The following is a 22,620-nucleotide window of genomic DNA, read 5'->3' on the forward strand; positions in this document are numbered from 1 at the left end:
ACCAAGTTGCACAGTAAATCCCCCAGTAAGTCTCCTACCTGAAGTCCTTGGATGCAAGCACCTCATAGTAGTATATAAGCTTGCACTTGTGACTGGAAACTTGCAGAGAGGCAAGAACATCATCCACCCGAGGGAGGCTAGTGCCAGAACAGGGCAGAGGGCCGTGCATTTTCCACTGGAGAATGTAAAAGCCAGGCCAGCGAGTCACATGTGATCCCTGGGAGAGAAAGGGAGTGCCATCAAGTGACTACCAGGTGACTTAAAAAATAGCTGAATGACTTGGCAAAGTCAAAAGGAACTATCGAGCTGACTACTTCAGGGAGCACATATCATTCACTTATTTTATATGCCTGAGCCAAACCCCTGTAATGCTAATAAAAAAATAGGTTCTTTTCAATTAATTTTTTTATCATGTATTATGAAATTTCTTTCCAATTGCTTACTCTAAATCAGGACTGCAATAGCAGCCATTTTCACAGGAAATCCAGAGAATCGCCGCCACCACCACCACAACTTCTAAGCAATATATGACTTCCCACTCCAGTTCCTTCCCCTCCCCACCACCAGACCGTTTTGGCATTTCTAGGACTGTAAGATCCATGCCAGGACTCAAACACATCTGACCTGGATGCTCTCTCCTTCCCGGCAAACCAGTGGAGATTCCATACGGCTGTAATCCACCCCAAGGACCCACGTCTTATCAATTAGCTGCATATTGTCCCCAGCAGCAGAGGTACCAGGTAACGTGGCTTCTTTATGACTTGTTTCGGGAGCTCGTTTGGAGTGAAAGAGGCTGAACACCACATCTCCCTTTAGGATGTCAAAGTCCCAGGTGATGACGGATTCCCCTTCCAGAATTTCCACGACTATCTAAGAAGGGAACAGAACAAGGACATTGAAGACAGCCAGGTCTTCAGATGGCAGCCAGCATATTCCTCCCCACTCTGCAAACATGCTTTTTTGGACATTCTCTCCTCTGATGACCCCCATCAGGGTGTTCCCAGTACACGCCTCCTTATATCACCACCATTATCGTCCTGGCTATGCCATTGACAATGGAAGCTGTGCTATCAGAAGGGAAACCAAGGGAGCTTTATTTCCCCAAGAAGGAGGGGGAAGAGGCTGCGTGTTACAGAAGATCAGGCCATAGTAGATACAAAAGACACTGCTTCCCAAATTGCTGGTCTCAACTTCCACGCTTCTAGCTGTTAGCTAGCCTTAGCCTTCCCAAGAAAGGCACACTGCTGCTGAACCATCTCGTGCTCACACTTTGGAGCCCTTTGTTGCTCTAGTCAGCCTTAACAAAAGGAACACATCACCGATCCCAGTTCAGCACCTCCTTTGGCCTTATGAAGCTCTAGTTTGTACCTCGTGTGGAGCTCCTTTGAGAACACTTGCAGAATGATAGATAGTTTCTGTCCATAACCGGATGTGATCTGAGTTCTCTGGCTCTTCATCTGTTTGATAAAGTGACTTGGGAACAAGCCCACCTTCTGGGACAGTACACTGGAAGAGTGAGACAAATACAAGGGTTCACACTCATCTAGTGGTAAAGTATCAAGTCATCTGTACCATCAACTCTTGCTGGCTGTCAGACACAAAGGATGAGACCCTCAGCTGGTATAAACTTAGTCCCACAGTGAAATCTTAAGTAAACTAATGGTTTATCAAAGCTCCGTTTAAAGAGCTGACTTCTAACCCCCTTCTCCAGGGCAGCATCACCACTTCACGGTGAAGTCTCCTATGCACAAGTTAACTGCACAGAGCAGTGGTATCCCAGCCAGAACAGAGGTTTAACCATCTTTCAGAAGGGAGTGGAAGGCCAGGGTGTTGAGGAGGAGGGACTCGAAGGAGCTTGCACATTGCAGATTCCCCCCCTGCGCAGCAGGGAGCAAAACTCACCATGCAGTCTCCTCCCAGGAAGTCTGGGATCACCTCTTTGTCCACATAGTCTACCAGCCCTCCTGGACCCTGGTAGTTATTCCCACTGTAAATGAGGAACTTCTGCCTTGTGTTCTCATTGATAAAGGGACTGACCTGAAATAAAAAGCAGACAGAAGACATCACTGCACTGAGTGAAGCTAGAGACAATGTCTATACCATCTTACGTAGATGCTTTAGGCACTAGACCAAAGACCTCACAGCAGGAATGCAGACCAGCAGCATTGCAGAGCTTCGCAACTCTGAATCACTTCCCCAAAGAAAAGGGTAACAAATGGAAAGCGTACTATATCCTCATCTCGATGTTTTCTACTTCATGTAAAATACATTTGCAGTCAGTGCGCCACATATAAACCTCACAAGAAATTTAACAAGCATGTTCTTCCATTGCCAGAACAGTCAGCAGGCACCAGGCAGAATCATATTATTTATTATTACTCTTGTCCTCAGTGTCCTCCAGCATGAGATAAAAAAAATTTGTCCTTTCCTATTAACATGAAGACCCGCCAAGTTTGGGCCACCAGTGCTGACCAGGGCTTGCAGTTGAGGTCCAACATCCTGTCGACATACCCTGGTGGAACGACAGCCACTAGAATCAAGTGAGCTAAAGGCATGCTACGGCTTGCTCTGTAGCAGTGCTGTGGCCTCTTCAGAAGTTCAGCCACAAGTTACCTGGAAGCTTTTCCCTCCCTAACTCTTCAAAAAAGCAGAACTTACACCAACTGGACAATTTAGCTATTCGTACATTTACAAGTACTTATGATCCTATAGGCCAGGTTTCACCCACCAGAGTCCAGAGCACAGGAAAAACCCTGGGTGCTCGCACTATCAGTAGTCTCCCCAGAGTTTCAGGGTAATTGTCCTCTACAACCTCAATTATCCGAAGTAGGGCCTTAACTCCAGGCCGCCAGAGGTGCCGCATATTTAGCCCTTCCAAATCCACCAGACATGTCCAGGATCTAGAACAAAGACGCAGAAAGAGACCTGTCAGAACTTCATTGCACAGTGGCTGCTCAGTTTACGATCCACAAAACATTTCAGTAACACCATAGCTTGTACAGGATCTAGTGAAGCCAACGAGGGAGACCAGCAGTTCCAATACAAAGTAGATCTCCGCTGAGGCAGCAGACAGCCTGAATGCAGTTGAGCTTTTAGATAAAACAGACACCCAACCCAAAAGGCAAGAACATATGCTGTCAGCGTGGAAGAGGGTGCCTTTGAAAATGCTGTTTAGCCTACTGCTAAAAATAATGCAAAAATGCATTTTAAATGAAAGTGGAATCTGGCAGACAGTTTCTGTATTAAAAAAAGAATTTCAGGAATCTGGATTAAAATCACCAAGATAGCGAGATTAAATTCATCTGAAATGGGACATAAAAAGATGTAAGGAAGGACCAATACTTGCTTTCATGTGAAGCTGTAGCATTTATCTGCATTTACGACCACTATATATGGTACCCCAAGCCCAGGAACAGCCCATAAGAGACACACTGCTGTCTGCCATTTAACCCTAAGGACATCATCTAAAACCTTCACAGAAGCATCCTTCTCACCATGTTGGTTCAAATTCTGTGCAGATACAAGAAAACTAACTATACTAACGTGATGGGGCGGCCAAAGACGTTGGTGTTTTCCTCACATCTCTTTTGTCCTTCCTCGTTAATTGACAGAACCTGAAATCAAAGACAGTACAGACTAGGATTAGCCTGAGAAACCAGGCTAGCCCAGAGATCTTATTTCAAAAAATACAGAGCCCAGAAGTATACCAGTTTGAGAATTTGCAGTGTGTAAAACAGAGAATAAGAGTCTACAAAAAAAAAACCGCTTCTCTACTAAAAAGTTGTGCTGGCCATACAAGGTACAGATACTGAAAGTCTAAGATGAAATATAAGAGTCTCCAGATCAAATGTTATTAGCCAAGCTGCATGAAAGGGCCACAAGAAAGCTTACAGCTAAACTGCAGATTATCAGAAAACATCTTTCTAGCCCATTCATATCATCACAAAAGCTTCACTTCTGTCTCTGCAGGAAGACGGAGAAGCAATGCCACGGCAAAGTCAAAGCCAACTTTGAGTTGCCACCCACAAAACACAGGAATTATTTGTGTCAGGCAGGTAGATTCCTGCTGCACTATGACAAGACTTCTCAACACCCCAAAGGAAACAGAGTTCCTCAGGTGAGAAAAGAAAGTACAACTCACATGTCGCAGCAGTGATTCCTCTCCCAGAGCTTTCACCAAACCTTTTGTGTCCATTTGGCCAAGACGAAGGATGTAGAGTGGTCGTCCATCTTAAAAGAAACATAAGGGTTTAAAGAGGGAAGTACTCTAATCTCCCAGGCTATCACTCTAGTACCTTTTATAAAAGCCACATTAAATATTTGAAAAGGATAAAAAAAATCATATCCAAAGGCCATCCTATCAAAGAGACACTGCTTTGCACTACCTCTAGTCTGCCTGATCTGTGCAGAGTGAATAACAAAATTACAGCAAAATGGGGTGCCTATTTACAGGTGTTGAACTGCTTTGTTAATGTTTAAAGTGTCAATACAACTTTCTCCAAAAATCCCAGGTTACTTATGAGGTCCTTTAATGCCAACCATGCTGTAATATCAACGTAAGGGGCAGCTTCTAACCTTTGTCTTGGTAATGCCATCCTCCAGTGTAGTATTCGTCCAAGAGGGCTGGGGGTCTCCACGACTGTAGGATGTAATCCACCTGGTACTGCTTTCGCCAAGACAGTGACTGACAGAGCATTTCTCGAGCTTTGTCAATGTTGAAGTCACGAGCCCGCAGAAAACGAAGGATATGTTCATCTTTGGGGATCTGAGAGAAGAGAAATTCCGAGGATCAGGACTGCTATGTTACCTGTACCACTGCTCCATAAAGCCTGCAGAGCATACACCAGTTATTAATCTCTTAAAACTAAGATAACAAATACTAAACCTACATTCCTTCTCCCTCCCTCCTTAACTGATTCAGCTGAACACAGCAGATGGTGCTAGGAGCACAAAAGAAGTGACCAATTCGTGCCCCTTTGAAAGATATGGGCTTGATACTTACCCAAGTACTGCAGAGGCACACCCTGCACACCTTTCACTGATCCAACTGCCAGAAGCCCCAGCAAAGTCTGGGCTGGCTAAAGTGTCCCTCAGCTAACTATCCACAAGGACAAACAAAATACCGAACAAATGTAAGAACTGCAAGCTTACCTCCATTTAGGGCAAGTTAGCAAAGGATGGAAAGCATCCATAGGTAACACATTAACTATTTGGAGGGATCACGACTGTACAGCCTTCAAACGATTACCCACTAGCACCAATTCCAGCTCTTGTGCAGGCCCTTCTGCTCTGCTGTTGACCACACTTCCCTGGTGGTGTTTGAACAGGACAGCTTTCGAGTTCTTCCACAGGCTTCCCTGCCCCATCACATTATTCTAGCTCTTGGCAAAACAAACAAATCAACCAAAACTACAATATATCCTCTCTCTATCACTCATCCCAACACTTTCTATCAGTAATTCTAGCACCATGAACACAAAAGCGTTCCCAAACCAACTCTGTGGAATGGCTCATTGAAACCTCCTTCCAAATCTCCCATGTTTCCTTCAGCTGAAAACCAGAAAATTTGCCAGTAATACTAGACAGTAGGGATCAATAAGAACCCTGACAGATTCCACAGAAGTGTTAAATTTGACTACAAGCCTGCCAGTTGCCAAAACAACTGGATTTCTCAGTCCCTTCACCCCAGCTCCCCCAAAAGTGTTCAACCTCATTTGCTACATCAAGTTTCCATTAAAAATTCAGGTTCTGTGGAGCAAGGATAGTCTCCTCCAGAGTGTCTGCATTGTGCTTCGTACAATGCAAGCAATCTGAGCCCTGCTGCAATACAAAAAAAAAAGCACGTGTTCAGGAGTCAAAGCTCTTTTGTTTGTTCACTGACTTGCTCATGAAAACAGAAAGCAGGGAAGAAAGCAAAGCCACCAGCAGTGTCAGGCTGGGAGCAATCTCAGTTTCACAAGCTGGTATGAAGCTGCAAGAGATATTAAGAATTGATTCCACATAAAGAGTTCAGGCAGCCTAAAGCCAAGCCTATCTCCTCTTCAGGTGCTTCTAGGAGATTAACGCTGTTCAGCATATTCTAACACTGCATTTGTATGTCATAAGGAAGAGGGCAGCCTTCCCAAGTAGGATCTCAGATGTATTTAGAAGAATCATAGCAAGATTAAAGACAGCGGAATTTTCATCAGATGATTTACACGTGCATTTCTGCTGCTCAGAGGAAGCTGTTATTCCCAGGACAACAGACAAAATCCACAAACATCTACAACAGCCCCTGGATCTCCTGGAAGACCCAGGAGAGGGGATGGCTGTTAGAAGGTTTAGTTACTTTTCATGTTTCAAACCTATACCGTACATAGCTACAGGTAAGACGCAAATTCAGTGCTTCTGTTTGGTCCAAAGGCAGGAATTAGTTTCTTATTTATCTTTGTCCAACCAAAGCAGTAACTTGCATACACAAGAAAATGAAGTTTTAATGTCAGCCTGTTACTCTATTTACTAATGAAGCTACAAGTACTGTTCTACATGGTACAGAGCTATTGATTACAAGCTTTAAGTCTCTGCAATTTTAACACCATTTGAAGTTTGTTTCTTCAACTACTCAGATTTTTAAAGCAGTGATAAATCTAATTAGAAAGAATAATATCTGTTTTGGAAGGAACAGGGAATGGATAGTGAAATAGAATCAAGAGAACAAAAATAAGAAGGGACAGTTTCCAGGACCCAAGAGGCAGTTGTTTCACTTTTTCTCACGTGCTGTCACTTTTACCTCCCCCAGCCTCTGACTGGAACAAAACAGGCAAACATTAGAATGTGCTTCTTCCACCTGAAACCGAGACTCTTGCAGATCACACGTGGATAATGTCTCACTGTCTTCGGGCTTGTTTTCAGCTGGATACCCAATAGCTGAGATAGCTCCTACCACACCAAAATCCACACGGTTTTACTGCACACATCACTGTAGATCTGAAAAGTTTCACATCCTGTGTATTTCAGAGCATAACTATAGCTGGGAATTCATCCCTGCCCCCTTTGTTCTGCGTCTGCTTGTTGTCAAGCACCTTTGGAGTCAGGGGAGACATGGATCGCAAGCAATATTTAGTAGAGCAAGTTTTATTAGTTAATCTGTTATTAGCAGGTAACCACTCACAGTTCACTCACACATACTCACAGTTACCTGGTTAGTCAGAGGCCAGCCCCAGCTGTTTACTTGGAGGCAGAGCATCCTAGTGACACAATATCAGCTTGCAGGCAGGTGTTCAGATGGTCCTTCAAGGTGGTGTTTGGTCCATCAGCTGTATATATATTCCTGCAGTCTCCACCTGCATCCAGCAGCCACCACGCTCTTGGACATGGTCCAAGTTATACAACCTGTTGTTGATGCTACTCTGTACCAGTGGCCTTGGACAGATTTGGCAGATGTTTCGTGTTCCAAGTTTATCGGCTCTTGCAGATTCAGCAATTCAGCATTATTAGTCTCCAGCGCTTATCAGCTGCTGGGAAACTTTCCTACACTACCTCAACACATACTGCTCTTCTCTTCAGCCTGTGCTATTCTGGTAACTGTTTCTCCATCCACGTTCACTGGCACCAACAAAGCCCACATGAACACTCACACAGAAGAGGACAACTTCATGTGTTCCATAATGGAACTAAATCTGTGTTATATTTACTTCTACATGAGTGATAGACATTAGTTTTCCCAAGAGAAAAAACAGGGCTTTAAAATCATGTTTAAACTCCTTATACTCAGACAAGACATGCTCTCCCCGCTCTGAGAAAGATACAGCAAGGCACACAGAAAGCACTGGCAAGATCCTTGCCAACAGCAGCCTCTTTTGGAAAGGCTAGTTCAAAGAAAAAAAAAAAGTCTTCCAAAGCCCATGAACACAGGGGTACCTCCTAACCCATTCTGTGTGGCTGTCTGAGCAGTTACGTTCCAAGCCAGGAAGCTATTACTATTGAAACCCTACCTAACTGGATTCTGTTTTCAAGGGGGATCACTTGCTCCAACCATTTTCCTCCAGTTTTCCCCTCTTCCTAAGCACTCTTTATCCACTCAGCACACCCAGTTATGTCTGTGGCTATCCCTTGTCCGTGCTTTCCACACCATCTCTCTCCATCAGGAAACCTGGAGTTAGATCCCTCTGGAGGCATTCAAGCTGCCCTAGATCTTTTCTTTTCTCAGCCACATACCACTTACCCTCTTGGCCTGATGTAGAGACTCCCCTTCAACCAGGAGGAGCCCAAGCAGCTGCTGAACATTACGGCAAAGCAGAGGTACACCTAGCCCACAGCACTCGTGCTGCTTTTCAGGGAAGAAATGTTTCCATCTCTACTAGCTGGCCAACTCCAGCTGTACTTGCCTCCTCTATTTTGGAGGTTTATACAATGTACCTCACACCATAAGGTGAGACTGTCTCTGCCTCCCAAATCCTGCGTGGTTTTGAAATAGTACATTTTGATAAAAGGGATTAGAACAAGAACAGAATGAATGCTCCTCTAAAGAATTCAGCCCTTGGCTGTACAAGCTTACACTCCCAACTGCCTCTCTGCTGAGCAGCACCTGCCCAGAGAGCGGGGACACAGCACCAGCACAGCTAACCATTTCTCCCACCGTACGCTGCAGGTCTTGGGAAACACAGCCTCTCCTGACAGGCCAGCCTGGGCTATCCAGCCCTGGTCAATGCCTACTCTAGGCAGACAGCAAATGCATCATGCTCAAGGGACCACAGAGTGGAGAGGAGCAGTCTGTGATACTGTTGGGTCCTTTTCCCTAACCTTGCCAAAACAGTTGAGTCTCAACACACACAAATTGTCCATGACCCTGAGTTTTATTGTGGGGTTGAAGGCACACAAGCTATGAGAACAATCGCCTTCAGGCTTGCAAAGGGGTGTTCTCTGCCTCACCTACCCACCTTGCCTTTGTGCGTTTCTTGAAGCCACTGGCGAAGGCGGATCAGGCAACTCTCTTGCATTGGAGTCAGCTGGCCCAGATATCGCTCAATGTAATCAGCATCCAATTTGTCAGCTGGAGGAAGAGGGGGAAAAAACCAAAAGAACAATTCAGAGGAGACTTAGCATAGCCAGAAAGGAGATGTGCAGTTATTTCTATACATTAGGTTACATGTGATTTACACTGGGAAAATGCAGAAGCCCTCATTTTAGCTGCCTGAGGGAAGCAAGTGATATTCTCACAGTGATTAGGACATAAGGACACAGACAGCATATAAGGTATCGAAGCTAGATCACTCTGCCTGTGTCTTAGAACACTAATATTTCATTCAACCCTGAACTACTCCAGTAGGAGCTTTAAAAAAAAAAAAACAAACACAGAAACAAACCAGGAGCTCTGGCACTCTCTCATTAACCACTCCAAGACCTGGGCACTTAAATCCTCTAGTGTCCTAAAGATCTCACACACAATCCCCATGACAAGAAGCTGAAAAGCAGATAGCTGAAAACCAAAATGTTATTCTGCTTACGAACACCAGAGGGAAAGGGAGAATAACACTACCATTTCTGACAGCAAGGCAGATTTTTGGCATGAGGAGGTGCTCTGTGCATACCAGCAGCTCAAGGTTCCCCCAAGATAAAAGAGCCAGGGGTTTGAGACTGCCAGAATTCAGAGATAAAAGCGGACGTGCCATTTGAGGTTTGTGTGTGCAGACGCTAGGAGAACGTGGTACCCAAAGGGGAGCAGCGCAGGACAGTAGCTGATCTGGAGGCATGCAGACACACGAGGAGGAGTGCTGGAAGAACCACCTCTGAGCTGGCTCTTCATCAGGCAGGATTTTTTTTCAGCAGATACCATTAACTATAGAATAAGGCCTGGACACCCACAGGATACGCTGTTGCTGATCGATAATACAGAAATTATATTTGATAAGTGCTATGCCCCCACCGAATCCAGAGAGCTAACAAGCTAGGGAGCAGTCCCAGGGAAGCTAATCACTTCCTAAACATGAATATAAGCAGAAAAATAAGAGCTACTCTCCTCTTCTACTAGATGGGATCTGCCACTCTTAGATTAACTTTAACCTCAAAGCACAGAAACATTTCTTAGTCAGCTCCTCTGTGGATTTCAGTCCTTCTCCCAGATAGATTCCAACACAGAGAAGCTATCAGAGAAGGTCCGGTGAGACCAGAACTGTTGATAGTTCCGAATTCCAAGCAGTTTCCCTAGTTACACTCAGCAGAACAAGTGTGTCTTTCCTTCTGAGGAATGACAGCTCCTATTTCTAATATCACAGCTCTAAATTAAAAGGCCCCTCCTATTTCTGCCATAAAAGAATTTTGTTTAGTCTAGAAGATACCATCAGATCAGCACACAGAAAGATAAAGTCCGATTCAGGCATTTTGTGCAAGAAATGCACCAGGCAACATTCTGCAAGTTTGTCTCTGCTTAATAGACAGGTAAAAAACATTCAAACCAATCCCCAAGAACATTGATTTTTAAAGAGCCAAAGTATTTAATTATAATTCAGTTGTAGCATACCTTTAAGTTTCTCCAATTTGAAGTATAAAATACCTTAAAAGCCAGATCAAACCCAAGTTTTTTTTCCGAAGCTCAAACAAAAACATACTGCCTGCACAGTTTTTCTTGGCTTTTCAGTTTTGGAAAAAAGTAGTTCCATTGTTTGTGTTTTTCTTGAGGAAAGAAAATAACTTTCCCTCCACCTACAACCCAGAAGAAAAAACTCATGCCAAAAAAATAAAAATAAACTCATTAGTCAGTGCTACTCAAGGCATTTCGATTGCCAGCAGCTGCTCCTGCCTGGACAGTGCATACCATCAGGGCTGACAGCTTCTGCTGGGGGGCAGGAGCTGCCAGTTTGCTCTTTGGTAGTTCCACGAGCCCCAGACTCCAGCAGAACATCATCAGCGTCATGTCCGACAGCCGGGGTTTGCTCATCCTTCTGTCCGCACACTGGGGGAGGTGTCCAGCGGGGGATGAATGTGATCCCTTGGGAGATCAACTCCTTCAAATAGTGTTCAATCACTTCCTTGCCCTGAAGGGGAAAAAAAACTCTCATTGGGAAAAAACAATCCCATCTCCCCAGAACCAGCAAGGTGGAAAAGCATTTTCCTTAGGACAGATGACTAATGCTGTTAGAGATAAAAAGAAGGGAAATAGTTGTCTCCTTCCATCTGCCTGACTGTTGGAAAAATTTCAGTATGAAAGCACCATACAAGTGGTGAATTATAACACTGGCCACGCAAATTCCGATGCTATGGATGCAAATACCTTTACAACACTTTTATCCTGTTCTCCTGCTCCCAAACCACCAGTTAGCTGTCCTGTTCCTCTGCAGCCCAGAAGAAAAGGCCACCAAAAGGAAGCCCAAGCTACTGGAGAGACAGGCTGCTGATTTTTACCCAGAATGTTCTCTTCCGCACAACAACAGTGTTCTCAGTGTCTGAGGAGCCTGGCACCCACGGCATCCACTGCGATCCTCCTCTGGCACAGCCTGCTCCCTCCCCTGCACAGGCACATTCCAGCGAGCAGATTGTTTTTGCTTATTGCATATTGTTTTTTTCTTCATTTGCCCTACTGAGGGATTTCAGAGACACATGCGAGGGTATAACAACCATAGTTTGTCTATTTTACCAAAAAGAAAAGCAAGAGGCACACTGAGAGCAGGTGTTGATTTTTTTTTTTAATGGCTCAAACTTACCCGCTTGATATTTGAAGTGTACTGCTTCATGGCAATTTTTTCCACTGTGCTTTCAAAGCCAAAAAATGACTTTATGTCGAGAGATGCAGACTGTTCAAAGCAAGTCCACTCTTCGTTCTCAGGGTGAACCTAAGCCCAAAGATACACACAGGGTTGGATGGTAGCAGATAGTTCACGTTGCAGCAGGGCCCTCGCCCCGGTACCAAACTGGCTATTTAATCTCCAGAGCTACAGAGCGAGGGGGCAGAAGAGGCTTCTCTGTGAGGCACCGACAGATTCACGTTTAAGCCAGATTTTAGTGTCCCAGAGTAACAGAAGCACATCATGAACCAGACATATGGACGTTTGTGGTTATCCCAATATTCTTCACACACACAAGGAAATCAAGATTAAAAGCCATCTCTGCCCCAGCACAACTGAACGGTAATATTTGAAGCAGAAGTTGCACTAAAATAGTAGTGAGACTGCCCACTTGAAACTATCGTGTCAAAACCTCCTTACAGAAAGACATGGATGGCCTCTTAGAACCTGCAATTAAAAACCCTACATCTGCAGCAAAGGAAAAAGAACACAAACCAGGTTTTTTTCTAGTTTTAGATAGGAAAGTCATCCACTGAATGCCAGTTTTCCCCCCAAAACACAGGAGACCTGGCAGAGCAGGGGGTTTTTCCCACTGTCAGTTCAATACCCACCTTTCCTTTCTAGCCATTTCCCCTCAGTTACTCTATATATGGCAAAAACCTATATAAACTTTTCCTCTTTTAAACCTAACCATTTTCTGAGAGGGCTCTGCCTTTTCTCTGTAGGTGCTGCTGTTCACAAACTGACATGAAAGAAAAAAATTCCAGCCCACACACAAAGATACAAGCTCTATAAAGGACACAAATTCCCCCAGGGAGATATTAAGTAACTGCAAAAGCAGGATCATATTTCTCCAAGTTGCTTCAGAGAACACTGCAGAAAAGGAAAGATGAGAATAAACCTCCTTCCGGTGCACTCTGGTAGGGGAAAGGGAACCGGTAAAAATAGAGCAGGGAACCATCTTGAGGATGCAGACAACTAGCGCCCGCCCTGTTCCAGGAAGATCGCTCCCCTCAAAGCCCAGCTGCTGACGTTTCCTGCCGAAGGACACGAGCCGGAGGCAACACAGCCAAAATCAGCAAGTGCAACAGTGTCTGAGCGATTCCAGAGTTGACCTGGGAGCATTTCAGAACTGTCAACGCCTTTCACAATGATGGAAGTTTGATTTACTGCTGTTTTTAGGAAGCCCCGTGTAGCCACCAAGTGATCTCTGGCTCAGGAAACCCCCTCACCATCCAAAACATTAATAGCTTTTCAATTCTTTATCTTGCTTGAAGGAGAAGCTACTTAGAGTTTGCTTACTCCCAAGAAGCTGAGCTGCTGTCCAGTTGCCAAAAGGGCAGGTAAGTAACAGGATCTGGACTTTTGTTTAGGGAACAAAAAGCAGTATCTGATTGCTTCCAGAAACAGATGAAGCTATTTAATGGTGACTGAGCCCTAATAGCACAATTACAATGAAATGGCATGCTGCTCCTGAAGGTACAGCCACAAAGTGAGACACCCCAGGCCACAAATAAGGCTCAAGACCTGTCTCCAAATATTTAGAGCATGAAGATCATGACAAGGTGCTAAAACTTTCACTTATTTGTGGGCAAAATTAGTTGCTTGACTTCCCTCGGTCCCTCATCATAATAAATATTAAGGGTTTCCTTCTCAATAACCAGATCTAAACACATGCCCAAGCTCCAGATGCTTTTATTAACTTGAATTTCAACCAAGAAGAAACTCTGAGAACATGGGCAGCTCTGGAGCACCATCTGTGTTTTCTACTCTCACCTAACACTCCAATCAGAGAATCACAATCAACCTAAAAAAGTTTAAGCCCCACAAAAGCCTGGAAAAAGCCCGCACCCTAAGACCCAACGGCCTTCCAGTCCAAGAGTATCTAATCTTAGTACGCTACCGTCCAGTGTTCAAATTCATTCAAGCAGCTTCATCCTGTATATTAGTGCACGATTTTCAGCACCTCCTTCACAGACAGATAGAAACAAAGCACTTACCGAGTAGCTACACGTCTCGACGACGACAACACGGTTGGCAAAAGTTTCATTGTGGGCTTCAATGCGGAGAGTACGCTCTTTCCAGTTCACCGTGTTTTTCTGGATGAAGAAGACATACTCTACCCCTGCAATCTGAGAAGGATGAAGAACCAAAAAGAGAGCAAAAAAAGAAAGAGTAACTTTAGGAGACAATCTTAGCCAGCCAACAAAATCCAGGACTCCACCTGCCACTTGCCTTCTTTAGCAGCCTAGGAGCATCCACATTCAGTTTGCAGCTCCGTTCAATGATATGTATAGCTCCGTCATCACTCCTGGATTCATGCAGGATTTCACTCCCCAGGAAGACTGGGATCTCTGGGCATGTAGGAAAGCGCTTCTCATATGCCTGGAAGTGAAAACAAAAAAAAACCACCTTCTGGCTATGATCAACTTTAACTCTTTCTGAATTAGTTCCCTTATAGCAAGGGTCCAACAAAACAGATGCCCTTCACCTCTGAGAAAAAGGGAGCCAATGCAGGGGTTGAAGTTAAAGCAAAATAGTTACGAACAGAGCTGGCACCCCCTCATGTCAGTCATCTAGCTAAGCATGTCTTAATATAACTTTTCTTTCACACATGAAGTACAAACAAAAACTTGTTGCTAAAGTGTACTGGGAAAGACTCTCAATAACTTGAACATCAGGCATCTAATCTTTAGTCAGCAAAAGCCAGCACAGCTCTGCTGATTTCTGCTAACTAAAGTCTTGACCCAGAGATAATAAAATTCAAGTCAGACATATTGCCTGTATGAAGAAGCGACTTAAAAATATTCAATACTCCTGTGCCTTAAAAATGTGATGTGTCAAACACTTCTAGTTGTCCCAGACTATCAAGGGTAAGACCACCAATTATTGGCTACTCACTCTGCCTTGATTTATCCATTTCTAAATTCTGTCCTGGTTCTGAAATCTTCCTTGTTTTAAATAGCCCACGTCCCTCTGAAAAGCCTTTTATCCAAAGCTTCTTTATCAGCTCTAGCAAAAATTCCATGGCACTTGCATCAAAACAAAGTTAACTTGCATAAGTGCTACCTACTATTGCTCCTCCTTCCCTGACTTCTCCATCTCTCTATATATTGCAAGATCTTTGCAGGATGCAACGTTTTCCTTGGATTTCTGAAAAATCTCTTGCATGTTGGGATGCTATTGTAAATAGGTAATTGAAGCAACACTAGCACAAGCTGCACAAGCAGCCCAGGATTCAGCTACAGCTGTGACAGGAGGAGAACCCATGCTCTCTTTCCATTGCACTCTCACACAGAACTCCACCATTTTGGTCATAAGATTTTTTTTTTTGCTATCATTCCACACTTGAGCCTAATCTCTATGGACTGCTGCCATTTTCCCATCTCCCCAACCATTTTATACAGCACATAAAAATATAAATACTAGTGAGAGAATTATCTACCACAAAAGAAAAATATTACTGTGATAATAGTCAAGATCAGCTCAGTTGTCAGCACATGCACAGCACCGTGGGCATGGTCAGGGTGGCTGCATTCTCTGTTACTACAGCAGTTTGAAGGCTGGTTGCCCCTGTATGTACTCACATACCCTGGTGCTGTGAATAATACCTGCTCTTAAAATAGCTCAGGCACTTAAGAACACATTCCATATCTCCTGCTCCTAGACCTCTGAACAGAATAGAAGTTATTTCAGATTATCATATTTCTCTAGTATCAGGAGGAAAGTGCAAGCAGACTACCGGCTGGAGTTCTGGCCATAAACAAGGCACACAGGTCTTTAAATCATCCTCTCCAGCCACTGAGTAATGTACTGCTTGCTTTGTCACAGTTCTCAGAGAACTTTCCCATATCTGTGAGGCCTCTTACTTATGCTTTTCTCTCCTGATCACAAGAAAAACTAAAACATTTTAGATAAACATAAAACTTCCCAAGGCAAGTGACCATTTCCAACACCAATCCACCTGGCTCCATACAACAAAAAGCACACTTATTGCTTTAAGAAGCTTAATTTGTTACGATGGAAATTTGCAGACAGATGTCAGACACTGACGCAGGATGCTTCCTGCTATCTACTCCTGATATGCTGCACTTTACAAGTGTAACTGAAAACCCTACCCTAAAAGAAGGCTGCCCCAGTTAATCCTATGACTTCGGAAAACAGCAGCTAGTGCAGAGGCTAGACAACACCTTGAGTGCCAAAAGATCACATGAGAATGGTACTAGGATTGTCCAAATACTTGACAGCAAATCAAAATCTAAATACCTCAGGGCTTCTTTCTGCAAGGAGTGCCAGGCCCTCCTCAACCTCAGCTATGCAGTGTCGTACCCCTTGAACTCAGGCACGGTCCCCACCGCCTCAGCTCACGGCTCCAGGCAAGCAGGTAACACCATATGCTCCAGGGCTCCGTGTTCCATGGACAAGGATGAACAAGCAAAGGCTGAGCCAACACCATCCATTCCTCTGGGTCAGGATTAGGCTTGGCAAGGATTTCTTGCCCCAAATGCTCCTCATTTCTCGCAAGTTTAAGAAGTGCAAAGCAGCTGGACTAGAAGAAAGTCGCAAATATGGTGGTCGCAGCTTTTTTTCCTCCACTTTTTCAGGGCTGCAGCTATGCCAGGAACATTTGAGAGTGAGCTTGCAGAGAAACAAGAGCTGTTCTAACAGGACAGCAAACGATCAAAGCACAGATACCCTCCACAGGCCTCACGCCAACAGCTTCACCAGGAGCGCTGAGCTGGAGGTACCTCCTCACCATTGAAAGACCACAATGGCCAGTCTGAAGCCCCACACACCACCGCTGCATCCAGGCACCTCCAGCTCCAGTCTGAAGATAAAGCCACTGGATCTCAGCACACAGCCATTTCTTTCTCCACCAAGTATGCACTTGACCTAGCTGGAGACAGGCTTCCTAATAAACTGTCATTAAATCTAGCAAAACCAAGACCAGGATGACCACTAACAGAGTGCAGTTACTATTTCAGACAGCTAAACAACATCTGGAGAATAAAGAAAGGTCGGGGAGGCACATGTCTATGCACAGCCCTGGCAATATAACCAAGAGAACAGCCCAAATCCATCACCTAAACAGGTGGAACATTTCCATATTTGAGAAAATATCGATGTGCAAAAAGGATTCTAAGTCCTTTGCTAATCTTCTTTGCACAACAACTCTAAAAATACAGCAGCTGAAGATGCCTGAGATCATATGAAGGACAGCTGAAGCACCACGCTGCAGTCACAATACAGTTGTACTGTTAACGTGCCTGTTCTTTCATCACTGAAGAGACCAAGCTATCAGGAGAACAATCCACCTTTCGCACCCAGCATCCTCTTGTCAAAATCAGTATCTATACACAACAGTACCTTTTTGCTCCAACAGAGCAACTGCAGGAAATCAAAGACAGAAATATTTTAAATTTTCTTTTCCAAGCAATTGCCAGTACTAGTTGTTATTTTCTTCTCTTCTATGATTCTGCAGACTGCAAGGTGAACAACAGAATATCCCAGTCAAATGAAAAGCACAGAGTACTTATTATCTTGATTTAATACTTTGGCTGCTAATCTGCCTGCATTTGCTCTTTTGTTTCTTTGCTGCAGTAACTCTGCACTGACTAGCATATAGGAACTATGCTTTGTCTCTCCCTTCTCTGCCCCTCCTTCCCCAGAAGGAATAACAGCAGTATTGTGCCACTACTTTCTCTTAAGTGCATACCCACAACATCGCTTTAAGACAACCACCTCAATGACCAAGTCTTGGACAGGATCAAATATTTATTTTTTTTTATATATATATAAAATGAATGACTCCATGAAGCTACTCCCTCCCTTCTTCTAAACCCCACCGGGATTAACATGGACAGGCAGAACCAGCTCATGCTTCGCACACCTCCTGCAAATCCTCCAGCCCAAGCAAGCCAGCACGTCACCCCGAATCCCAGCTTGGGCTCCTTTCCCACCATGATCAGTCTCTAGCATTGACTTCACACCAGATGGAACCAAAGACAGTCCCCAAGCAGTTGCGCAGCTGCAGGAGCTGTCTGGGCAAGCACTGCATACACCTCATTTATGAAGCAAACTATCTCAACAACCCAGTTTACAATAATTATTTTCTTAAAGGCTCAGATTAATGTGCTCTCTTTGTACCCAAAGCAACCATTTCACAAGAGACAGTGGCTCAGGCCCACCAGTGTCCTTCCCTAAACCAAGTTGGTTTTCCCCAGATTTCTTGCAGAAAGAATTCTTGCAACAAACAGTGCAATGTTGGGGTTTTTTGTAGTGGACTGTATACATAACATGACCAAAATACAAGTGTCATTGAAATATTTGCAGTCATCTCCCTCAGACTGAAATGACACAAGAGTGCTGGTGAAGACAGAGGAGTTTGGGATCTGATTGAACTCTTGAAAATATTTTGCTTTGAAATATAACCAATTGTTTTTGAGTGCATTTAAAGTGTAAAAAAAATAAATCATTTAGATACAGATGACAGTCTGTTGGAATTAGAAGATTCAAATAAGTAGAAAATAAATGAAAAAATTTATAAGGGAAAAAACTTCTAACTAAAAATAATTAAAACACGCAGGAAAGTCCTAACAGATACTGGTGGTTTCAGTAGCGTCAGATTGTTCCCACCGAAGGGAAGCTTGTGCACAGCTGTGGTGAGTGTGCGCAGGGTGCCAGGGAGGGGGCTCTCCAGCCTTGCCGCATAAACCCCCAGCAGCGGTAGCACAGACACAGCCATTTCACACTGCTTACAGTGGGCTCTGCATCCCAGCCCAAGACCACTTAGTGCTACAGGAGCTGACAAATGATTAATCACAGCCAGCAACAATTAATCAACAGTGATATAGCTATGAAATCAATGAGAAGTGCTGTGACCGAGGTTTTGCCCTGCAATAACAGGCTTTGGCCAGCAATCTCCCAGGAGATGCATTCGAGTGGTTTTACCTATGCTGGCCAAACATTATGGGACCAACACTGTGACAGGCAAAAATACCTTGTGAAAAGAGAGTCTCTGAGGACAATGCAAGGAAGCCACACTTAAGTGTCCTAAATTGTTGGTCAAATACACAATAACCAGCACAAAGAAAAGCACCTCTGAGAAGAGATTGCCCTGAAGGTCAGCCAGATGCCAAAGAAGAACAAGTTATACAAGAATACAAACATCAAAACAAAAAATGACATTCTAAAGCCTCACAACCATAGAGAAAAGGGGAACTTACTCTCCTCTACAAACCCCCTACTTCACCTGCTTAATCCCTTCCCCTCCAGAGCTCAGAGGTCCTCCCCAAGTCCTTCACCTTCCTATTGCCAGTTACACATTGACAGTGCGTGTATTCCCACTCCCCCCGCCAGTGTCATCTCCTGCAGACTGACAATAACTGTATCACTGCTGTTTCCTACATGATGCAGAGAACACGGCCAGAGGGTAGGATCTTTTGTAACAGCTACTCCTGTTACTCCTTTGCGGGTTTCAACATCCTTTTCTAGCAAGTGACCTTGAAATCAATTACACAACAGAGGCCTTTGGAATCCAAAACAACAGGGACTTCGCTGTTGATGAATTATCGCATGAAACAAAATACCTCAAAAACCAAACTCTCCTGCACACTTTGAGGCTCCTGGCAGTTTCCTCCAGCCCAGCGTCCGCGGTGTCGAGTGGTTCCGAGGTGCTCCAACAAGAGGCAGCTTTTCTTAGATGATCTAGTTTCATATCTTAATATTCTAGAAGGAATGTTATCCTCTCAGTCTCGGGGCTGCCTAACGACTTCCAGGGCAGCAGTTCTGGCTTTCTCCCCACACCAGCCACCTAAGAGAAGTGATTCTTCAAGTTTCTCACTAATACACCACAAACAGGCAAACTGGTTTGGATTCTCCCTATCAGTGTGCAGATCCTTTAGCAGAGTAAATATAAAGACCTTGCCTGCTACATGCTGCTGACCATGAAATCATGCAGAAACATACCAAGCTATTTTGGAACAGCAGTTGGCAGAAACACATTCATCTTCTACTCAATAAGCGATGCTCTGAAGTGGCTGCATGGACGTCATGTCTTTAGGGTTTAGTTGGTAGTTTGGGGTTTTTTTATACTGGCAGGGCTTCCTTCGTGATGGCATTGTGGAAATCTGCTATTTCAGGTTCGAGCAAGAGCGCAGGAATGGACAAAATATGGACTGAGTCCTGCACGGTGCCAAGATGAACTTCAGAGGGATCTTCAAGCATGTAAAAGTTCAGTTATTGGGGAAAATTATATTGCGTAGAACATATGAAGGAACTAAACTGTTATGCACCTGATGTAGACAGAAACTGTTATAGTCGATATTATATAAATAAGTTACAAGGATAAGACTTCATCCTTGCACTAAGAGCTAAAACACTTCAAACTTTCATGATCAAACACAGAGTTTTATATCTGTATTAACGAGATTCCTCAAGGTCATGTTACAGCCATGTGCAGTTTGCCAGGATAAAGGAAGAAAATGTACGTCTCTATGTTCAGGTGAATGGGAAACGAGGAGGAGATACGATATCAGGCTTTGGGCTAAAGATGTCCAGATCATCATCCCTTTCAAAAGAGATGATGAAAGTAAGATATGACCCCTCATCACTTAAGTGGGAAGAGGATGCATTTGGACTAGCTTTTCAGCAGCTCTAATGATACATAAATATCTCTCTCCAAATTCAGGCATTTTCAGATTATGGCCTTCTAGGAAAAAAAAAATAATTTCATCTTGCAGTCCCTCCTCCTACTTAGTCTCAGTGCTGAAGGGAACCACAGAGTTTGCATATTTATTCATCAGACAATAATCCATTTGCTTTGTAATCATTAGAAGAGATAACAGCTTCTCACTAGCCACAGTAGGGCAAAATAAAATACACATGGAACAATTAGGAAAGGGGAGGGATCCAATGGGTATTTGGGGTACAGAAATGCACTGTAGTCAGAGAAAGGGAACTTCATTTTAAGGAGGTGCAGAGCATCTGCAGAGTAGCAGAAAAAAATCTTTGGGGCCTGAGAAAAAACGCCTTTCCTGGAAAGAAGAAAAAGATTTGCCAGTGAGAAGTCCACTGGACCACAGTACCCAGGCTACAAACATTGACCCAGTGTTATCTCTCCCTGGACTACAGCCAATAATTTGCCTCATTTCTTCAGATTTTGGTGAAAGAAACAATTCAGAGAACAGCAGCTGTCTATTACAACACAGGCACAACCGAGTGACACAGCAAACCTACTAAAATCAGGACATGCACTGCAGCTGTACCAAGCTAACTCAGGAAGCTACCAACATGCCTGACCTCCTGTCCAAGAAGAAAGAAAATCCCATTCAAGCTGTTCTGCTATAGCATTCTCCTCTGCTTATCAGTGAGAAGAAACTTGGTGGTGGAGCAGTTCAGGTCACAAACAGCACAACACATTGGTCTTTACAAGTACCTATGGAAGCAATGCCTTATCCAGGAACCATTGCTAGCTGGTTGGACACATCTGCCACAGCCCATTGCGGAAAGAGATGGATACACTGAAACAGGAAGGCAAGGAAGCAGACATCTCAGGTGACTAACACCTTAAAGAGTAAAGTGGCCTAATCAAGTGTTACATCACACACTTACTGCTCAGTGAATCTCCCCAAAAATCAAAAAGGCTGGCTTACAAAGTGATGCCAGAAACTGCTGTGAGAATTTATACAAATGGCCCATAATTCAGGGTCGAACGTGGGCAGGTTGCTGTGCTTCAGTTTAAGAAAACTCGTGCTGCTTGAGACGTAACAATTGATGATGGTTCTAAATTTTCTCACCTCTTTCAGTCCCTGCTCAAGATCTTTTTGTTTACCTGCTGTACTTATACATTCAGCAGAAGAGAGAAGGATCTTTGAGTTAGAAAATGGCAATACCTCTAGCTATGTTATGTCCCCTTGTGCTCTGCTGCAGTGCCATTGAACTACAGCTTACTTGAGAGCTCATCCATTCCAGCTCTAGACTGCACTGATCAGATTAAGCTTGAGACACAACTCATCCTTCAAGGAAATAAGCCTCCATGTTGCAGCTGGGGAAGGAGATTAAAGAAAACAGGGACTATCCTGTACAGTCTCTTTGAATTACTGTAAATCTTCTCTCCATCCCACACATAGTGCCAGCACCATCCGCTCCTAAACCATTCTTGCCCGGCAAATGGAGTCTTAGCAGTGGCAATGCAAAGCTATCAAAGAGACTCGTACAATCCCCACAAGACACTAAGCAGTCCAGATGTGCAGATGTTACCAGCAGTTCTCCAGAACTCTGACTAAATAAGCAGTTCTTCCATCCACTTCCAGCAGCTGTGGTAAACAGCTTTCACCAAACATTTTTTACTCACTCAAGGGGTAATGTCCCACACCATAATCACAAGAGAAATGTCAGCTCTTTGCTCAGCCTGACTATTGCTCACTCTCAACCTGCTTAATACCAGGAGGAGGTGGCGGCAGGGCACAGGGACCGAGCACATGAATACAGCTGTGAAGAATCATCCCAGGTGACACAGAGATCATTACTTACAGACTTTTGTTGCCAAATGCTTCTCAACAGCAAGATGATGGGATATTTATAGTGTACGTTGACAGCATGGTTTCAAACCATCAAGTCACACTGAAACATCATGTCTTGAGTCAACACTAAATCCTCTGTAAGTGCATAAAATGTTAACCCAGTAGCTTCTGATAATCAGAACAAATTTACCTTCAAAACATGGCAAAAAGTAGAGACAATGGATGCTGCCTTCATAAAATACCCAGCACAGACCATGGCTGCAGACACCACCATCCACATCCAAAGATGACTTGTCTGCACTCAAGAGGCAAGTTCTATATACAAACAATCCTGCTAG

The 22,620-nt window shown here is 44.0% G+C and overlaps 1 protein-coding gene across 7 annotated transcripts in view; it reads right to left on the reverse strand.

Moving 5' to 3' along the window:
- Positions 1–22,620, reverse strand: part of SEC14L5 (SEC14 like lipid binding 5) — a 41,616-nt gene that overhangs the window by 5,456 nt on the left and 13,540 nt on the right. For 6 of the 7 annotated variants that reach the window (XM_054842960.1, XM_054842965.1, XM_054842963.1 and 3 more), the window contains 13 exons: positions 13,995–14,144; positions 13,760–13,891; positions 11,679–11,807; positions 10,793–11,012; positions 8,919–9,031; positions 4,576–4,765; positions 4,142–4,230; positions 3,544–3,614; positions 2,729–2,900; positions 1,903–2,037; positions 1,369–1,506; positions 625–870; positions 39–217 (listed from right to left, as the gene is read on the reverse strand). In XM_054842960.1, the coding sequence (XP_054698935.1) occupies positions 39–217; positions 625–870; positions 1,369–1,506; positions 1,903–2,037; positions 2,729–2,900; positions 3,544–3,614; positions 4,142–4,230; positions 4,576–4,765; positions 8,919–9,031; positions 10,793–11,012; positions 11,679–11,807; positions 13,760–13,891; positions 13,995–14,144 (1,964 nt within the window). The remainder of the gene's footprint in view (positions 1–38; positions 218–624; positions 871–1,368; positions 1,507–1,902; positions 2,038–2,728; positions 2,901–3,543; positions 3,615–4,141; positions 4,231–4,575; positions 4,766–8,918; positions 9,032–10,792; positions 11,013–11,678; positions 11,808–13,759; positions 13,892–13,994; positions 14,145–22,620) is intronic. The other variant, XM_054842966.1, reaches the window with a different exon arrangement.

Source organism: Grus americana, chromosome 15 (genome assembly GCF_028858705.1).
Source record: "Grus americana isolate bGruAme1 chromosome 15, bGruAme1.mat, whole genome shotgun sequence".
NCBI lineage: Eukaryota > Metazoa > Chordata > Aves > Gruiformes > Gruidae > Grus > Grus americana.